Below are 7,426 nucleotides of genomic sequence, written 5' to 3' on the forward strand. Positions count from 1 at the left end.
TATTTTGGTGGCGTTGGTCGAGGAGCGCTCTTGCCGAGGGCGAGGGTGACGTGGCATCGCAGCGATGCCCTCTCCCCTCGCGCCACACTTGGCGCGCTATCGTTGCAGCAGGTGGTCTCTTTCACGCGCTCTGCTCCGATGAGGAGCATTGGTGACGTGGTGTCGCAACCAATAGGAAATTAGGTGTCGTTTCGCTTTTATAGGTGACAGACGCCGGCTTTTTCGCTCTATCACCTCGCTTAAGCACTGCTGTATCACGATATGTCAGTTTTTAAGTATTGATTGACCTACGCTCCTCCTTATGCAATTAGCTGGAAGTTTTTCCCCCATTGCCTGTCTATACTCAGTTGCCAGCGGTGATATAACAACTCTCGCAAATGCCAAAGAAGTTGTTCATTATATGGCTCCTCTGCCATGGTTATTCATATTTGTTAGTAGAACATGTGCCTTCAGTGAACTCTTTATTGAACCTTTAAGCCGTGTGCCGTTCATGGCCTGTGTAAACAGTGATGTGAGTAACAACGCCATCATTGTTAATTGACACCTGTAGTTTAGTACCTCCCGTTGCTCCCGTCCGCACTGACGGTGTAAGGAGTGGAGAAGCGCTGCCGCTGTTGTCAGCGTTTTTATCTGTCGTATCGGTTCCAGTACCGCCAGCCGCTTCTGTTCCAGTAATCTGGCTTTTCTCTATAGCATTGGGTCCAGGACCGATGGTTCGAACGGTAATGCCGGTTCCAGAAATCTTGGTTTTCTCAGTTTCAGTATGTTCGGTTTTGTCGGTCTTGAAGGTTCCAGTCTCCACGGTCGCGTTGGTTCCGTTGCCCTTTGTTTTCTCGGTCTCCTTGGTTATAGTATTTTTGGTCGAGTCGATTTCAGTACCCTTGCTTTTGTTAGTCACATCGGTTTCAGTACCGGTGATTTTTACCGTCTCTTCGTGTTTTGCTTTGCCGGCGCTCTCCGAGGCGCCGATACCTGTCTCGCTAGTATTCGCTGTCACGGTAGCTTCAGTACCAGAAGCGTTTGCTTTCGAGTCGGTTTTATTAGGTTCAGGGATTTTGGATTCTGCACCTTCAGCAGGGCTGGAACTTGCGTGTTCGTTCTTTTTCCGCCCTTTAAGAAGTTTGTAAGCAGCGGCAGCCACGCCACCTGCGGCCGCACCGCCGGCCACTGCTTTCAGAAGCGAAAAACCTTTACGACGTTTCTTGTTTGGTGTTTGAACTATAAGGACAGAAGGGTTGCGTGGGACGTAGGATGGGCCATACCTGACGCTTCCTGCTTTGTTCATGTTTCCATTGAAATAAGTATAGTCGTTATAAAGCCTTCGAGAATTACCACCGTTTCTGTTTCTTTTGCGTTTTTTACGGCTTCGTCTAAATCTTGCCAGGGACTGATATTTCCCACTTTCGATCACTCTGTTGTCGAGACGCTCTTCATAGCTCGAGCGTCGCGCAGCACGCTTCACACGTAACAGCCGCTGATGCTCATTTCGAGCACCTGGTTCTTGGGCAAAAAAACTTTTGCGACTTCCCTTTGCAGTTTCGCTGATAAGTTGGCTAGCATGGTGAATGACGTTTGTTTCACTGAGAAAGTCGGATCTCGCATAGTCGGCGCTAGTTAAGACGGGAGCCTCGCTAGCATGACTGTTGCCACTCGCAATGCTATTGTGATTACTTCTTATGGCGTGGCTGGGGCCTCGTTCGACACGTCCTGATGCAGTGTAATTCTTGATATTGAGGCAGGCTCCCCCACTACAGTGGCCCATATACTAGAAGGAAGAAAGAAAAGTAGAGGAAATTTATAATTGAGTATCATTAAGAACGAGCTATGTTGAAGGCGTGTGTAATGCTGCATATGACAATTTGACGCAGCTATGAGCCCAAAATTAGAGCTTAACATACAAGAACTGTCTAATACGAGAAACCAAACTGCTGAGTGAAATGGGACATTTTGGCTCCTGTAAAAAAAAAAAAAACGTAAACTGCAAGTTGCGCGATCTCACGTAATCAAAGCCCAATCGCCCTATTGTTTTCTAGCAGTGGCATTAAAGCTTTCATTTGCCTAAAACTGAGCCCGTGCTTTTAGACAAGCTCACCCATGACTCACCCGTTTAAAAATTTACCCTCATATGACGCTTTCTTGTACTTGCTTAGAAAGTTTTCGTAAAAGCAGCAATTCTCCCACACATGATCAACCTCCCATGTACGCCAGCCTGAATGTTCCCCCATTTTCACCAAATTTGTTCCCAGTGGCAGTTCTCCGAAGATCGCGGGCTAAATTCTAATTAATTTATTTATGGGGTTTTACATGCCAAAACCACAATATGATTATGAGGCACGCCGTAGTGGGGGACTCCGGAAATTTGGACCACCCGGGGTTCTTTAACGTGCACCTAAATCTAAGTACACGGGTGTTTTCACATTTCGCCCCCATCGAAATGCGGCCGCCGTGGCTGGGATTCAATCCCGCGACCTCGTGCTCAGCAGCCCAACACCATAGCCACTGAGCAACCACGGCGGGTAGGCTAAATTCTACGCCTTTCGAAACACACACCTATAACGGTCTTGAACGGTTGCATAAATGATTTAATGAAGAGACTGTAACTAACCTAACACCTTGCTTTTGAACTTTGCCTGCGCAAAACTCAGTACATTTCTCACATTTCTGCGAGAGATAAACAAGGTGGATTATATAGTTAACAGTGGACACTAAGTGCAACTCTTTTAATGCATCTGCGCAGCGAAAGAACGAGTTACAAGTAATTGTTTAATAAGCTATATTTATCCCGGGAACGTTTAAATTTTCCTACAAGTGACACGGAGCATTCTGCCCATGCCCACTAACCGCAAGCTATGTGTATAGTACAATTATCCTAGGACATTGAGAAATATTTTTGATAGCGACCGTATGACGCTTTCTAGAACTTTATTACGAAATTTTTACAAAAGTCTTAGTTACTCCACTCATAACTACAGATGTACATCACTCATAATGTTCCTACCATATTTGCAAAATTTAATCTCGGTGGCAGATGTTCTCCGCGGACAGCAGCCTTAATTTTGTGCCGGTCATAAAACGCGCTTATAACGCTAAGCAGCGCTTGCATGCGTATTTTAGTGCAAATTCATTAGTCTAAAGTAAAATGCAAAAAAAAAGAATTTTTCATTGTCTACGCCGACCTTTCAAAGTGCGCATAACATCGTTTCTTCATCTCAGCACGGCTTCATTTCAGTTAGGGGAACTCAGTCTCTTCTGGAACACTTTTTAGGAATTTTTAATTCGGCTTTTGAGCACAACAATGTAGTCCGTGCATGGTTCCTTGATATCAACAATGCATTCGACCGTGTTTGCCATGGCCTTATCCTACTTAAGCTTTCGCTGTGGGATTTTCGGGGCTCTGTTATGGTGTTGTTGAGAAAGTTTCTGTCAGGGAGGCAGCAGCTTGTTGCTGCCGGCGAAGAATGCAGTATAACATCTCACTAATTAAAGCAGCTGTACTGCCAGGTTCTTTGTTGAGTTCCTAATGATTTGAACTTTTTATAAACGACGTCTACGTTAAAGCCAGGGATTGCTTTTATCTTATTATATAATCCTTGTAAATATAATGAAAAAAATACTTATTTCCCTAGCCCATTAAATGCAATTATCAATATCGCCATCTACACCTGCTAGACTGCGCTTTTTGTCTTGAGAAAACGACCGTGTTGCTTAACAGCATGGCGGAAAACTATAACATTGCTAGCATTACCAGCTGTGTTCTTGTTTCTCTGAATGCTCCCGATCATTTTGCGCGGATTTAGTGTGAGCGTACACAAAATAATTTGTTTGTCGGAATTTCTATACCCCACTAAAAATGCGGGTCTGCTGCGCCTGTTTACAGGACATTATGAGCTCTCACGCTTTTGGCTGTGCAGATGGAGCATTTTGCGCTAGTGACTCAGAAGGCTAACCTCAGTTCTTGCCTCTAGTCCTGAATAAGCAGCACGATTTATGCTATAGTTTAAGCCGTCTAAAACAGCAATCTTCCATTCTCAATGCAAGTTGTCTGCTATATCTCTTAACGCGTACACTCATCAGCTATACGAAGAGAGACAATAATGCTCGCTTTGTTCAGATCATTTAGGCACACTATTATTACAAACTGCATTACGACGAAGGTAAAAATTCCGCCTCCATTCGACCTTGTGAAAGTGGATGTACGGGAGCGGCTGGTGCGGATTTTAGGAAAGTACCAGCCCCCCCCCCTTCCCCAAATGACGTTGGACGACGTTACACAAGCGCCACCTCCACAGGCGACGTAGGTCACGAGCGCACGCACGTGCGGGGAAGTGCCGCATACATCCTCATTTTATAGGCAAACCGCCAAGTGTAAGCGCCTTATTGAACCAAAGTAACGTTTAAAAGTAAATTGCGTCAGAAAATGCGTAAGTACTACTTACACACAAGCTGCAGACATGATAGCTTCGTATTGTTATTACAATATACGAGAAAACATCAATGGGTTACGCGGGAACTAAAACACAAAGCCCTTTTCCAGCTGTCATTTGAGGTCGGTTTGAGTGGCGGCGGCCGCTGGGTGGCGATACCGGTAGCACATCATACATTCTGATTCTTGTAGGCCCACTCCGCCACGCGCAAGTGCGTTATTGAAGAATTTCTCAAAGTAAAATGCGTCAGAAAATTCGTGAAGTAAGACTTACGCGCAGCCCGCAGACATGATAGCATCGGATTTTAATTCGACTATGCGAGAAACCACAATTCTCTTACGCGGAAAGTCAGACACAAACCGCGTTTCCAGCTGCCGTTTGTTGGATTAACACGCCACGAAAAATACCGACCAATTAGAGGCTAAGGGCTTCGTTATAAACAGCGACATACCCCTCTTCAAAAGCGGAATAAGCTATGAAATTGAGTTTTCGTAACTCCCGATGTGAACCAGAGTCGGTTCCCACTCAATCAAAGGTCACAAACTTCAAAAAGAAAGATGGCGTTGTGTCCAAGTCACCAATAGAAGCATGCGACGTCATTTTTGTTCTATAAATAGGCTGGCATCACTGGACTGTCGACTACTACATTGACTGCTATGCTGAATATATTAGTCTTGGGCATCTCAAACCACCACGATATAACGCATCTGCAGCTGCATAAGTCTGTCAACAAAATGTAAATCCCTTAGCAAAATATTGTTGCCACAAGGGTGATGATTTTCCCAAACCTGTGATAAATACACCTGGGTAATATATCGTTTCATAATTCGTGTTAGGGATTTTTGTTTAAAGAATTCTATACATACCTTAGCGGTGGTGCAGCCTCAACACAATTATTACATTTGCAGAGCATTGTAAAAGTGAAAATTATAACGACGTTTCACAATCTCCTTGTGGCGGGGAAATAACATTGTTTTAAAAGAATATGTAACATCCGGCCGATAGATTTTTCTTGGGCTCTATTGGCCTAAACGAGTCTCTCTGTGCGCCTAGCAAATGCTGATGAATAATCGGTCCTCGTCAAATGAATTTAGTCTCAGTAAAATGCGTGCACTTCAAGGTGATCTCACCTCCATGGGAACAACGGCGAAGGATTATAATAACAAGCTTTATAATAAAATGACCCGTTGTATGTATTCACTTACCTTGCACGGTGTTCCATCGGGCTCAGATCGCATAACAATGTTGAAAGGTGCTCTTAGGTATTTTAGCACACATGGAAATCTGCAAGGAGTGAAAGCGGAAGTCTGAAAAAATAAAGATATTTATTTATTTTTCCATTAACCCAAAGAGGGGAGGGAGAACGTATAGGAGCTGTTGCTTTACACGTTCCCTCTATAAGGTTGGGTACAAGCAACCGCCAAAATCACTTAATCACGAATTTATCTTTGCAGATAAAGTTATATGTTCGGCTTGTTATAAAGTCCATCTATAGGCCTCTTTCACTGGTGAGGAGGAAAGTGGCGCAGGCATGGTGAAGGAGGAACGTCTCAGCCCTTTTTACCTATCGGTCGCACATGCACGCAAGATTAGTACAGCTGGCTCTCCGCGTCCTCTGATGCACTCAAAACGTTCATGCTCAACTTCAGCGCAAATTACGAGATCAATATTCTGCGAATTCTTATGCCGATTGTTATGTTGTGAGGGTAATGCGCCAAAGTGAACCGACGACGCAGACAACATTAGGACAAGCGCTGACTTCCAACTGAGGTATTATAGCCCAACGCGCCGGATTTATACAAAGGAGTGCAACATCTATCTCAAAAACACTACGTACCGACGACAGACGCAAGATACGAAGGATACGAGTCAGTATGAAAAAAAATTCAGAGCCCTTCCATTACTGTGAAGACGGAAGCCAGCTAAGCTGTGACTATAGTGGTTCTGCTATAGTGAATATTGCTATAGCTAGTGAATTTATATATTATCATTATTGACTATATTGAGTGCCTTGGGCAAGTTTGTCAAAAAGCAAGCACACCGAAGTCTTATTTTTGCCCAGCGCGATGGCCAAGTAGTGCATTTGCAGGGCGAAGTCCGCCCCATTGTCATCGATTTCCGTATGAGCCACAGCGTTCATAGCCACGGCACACTGCATGGCATCATCAGGATCCTGACGTCAGGATCCTGGAAGATGTGGTTGAAGGAGCATCCGTCCCATAGCGAGTCCAAAAGGCAACTGCTGATAACAGCAACTAGCGCGGTCTCTACGTCACGAGACAAAGGGACACAACAACTGGTGGGACGCGCCGTTGCGAATTATCGCGACAGTTATGAAAGAGGCATCGGCGATGGCAAGGCGTATAACAATGGACCATTCATCATCCATTTTGAGACCTGTGCTGATGACACCTGGCGGGAAACCGCCACGCACATGGAGCCAAAGCAAATGCTGATGGTGATAGTTTTGTTCGACATGCGGACGCCATCCTGGGGAACCTAGCCCTTAACAGCTTTGCTGTAAAGAAACAACACTAAAAACAGGTTAAGAAAGCTGTACAAGCACGAGACAAACAAAGGAATGCGAAGTCACTGTTTTCGTCATCATGAATGTTTCTGCGGGCTGGTATTGTATTAAATTCTAAATGAAATTTTCAACAAATCACAATCGACCAGTCACGGTCCCTCTTTATTTTCGCTTCCGTCGTCGGTTGCTAATGTTTTCCGGGTTGCGATTTCACTGCTCTGTATACGGTGTGATAATTACTGACCTTTACAGAATTTGTAAAATTCACTTGTTGCAGATAACATATTTCTAGTCCTTTAGCTGCATTATTCAGAGGCGGACATACTTGCAAGAGAAGTCAAAATCCATATTCAAGGAATTTAGAAAAAAATATGAATTAACATCTTAATTAATTTACGGAACATATTGCAATTTTCGAATTGTAGCAGGCGAGCTTGCAAATCCTGTCCAATTGGAATGAATTCCCAGAACGACA

General features: G+C 44.3%; 1 protein-coding gene across 1 annotated transcript; it reads right to left on the minus strand.

Moving 5' to 3' along the window:
- Nucleotides 1-325: 325 nt before the first annotated feature.
- Nucleotides 326-5,733, minus strand: LOC125944512 (uncharacterized). The gene is made up of 2 exons (XM_049665010.1): nucleotides 5,630-5,733; nucleotides 326-1,765 (listed from the first exon to the last, which is right to left on the minus strand). The coding sequence occupies exons 1-2, from the start codon at nucleotides 5,660-5,662 to the stop codon at nucleotides 473-475; spliced, it is 1,326 nt and encodes a 441-aa protein (XP_049520967.1). The 5' UTR covers nucleotides 5,663-5,733; the 3' UTR covers nucleotides 326-472.
- Nucleotides 5,734-7,426: the final 1,693 nt, after the last annotated feature.

The sequence above is a fragment of the Dermacentor silvarum genome, chromosome 3 (assembly GCF_013339745.2).
Source record: "Dermacentor silvarum isolate Dsil-2018 chromosome 3, BIME_Dsil_1.4, whole genome shotgun sequence".
Lineage (NCBI taxonomy): Eukaryota > Metazoa > Arthropoda > Arachnida > Ixodida > Ixodidae > Dermacentor > Dermacentor silvarum.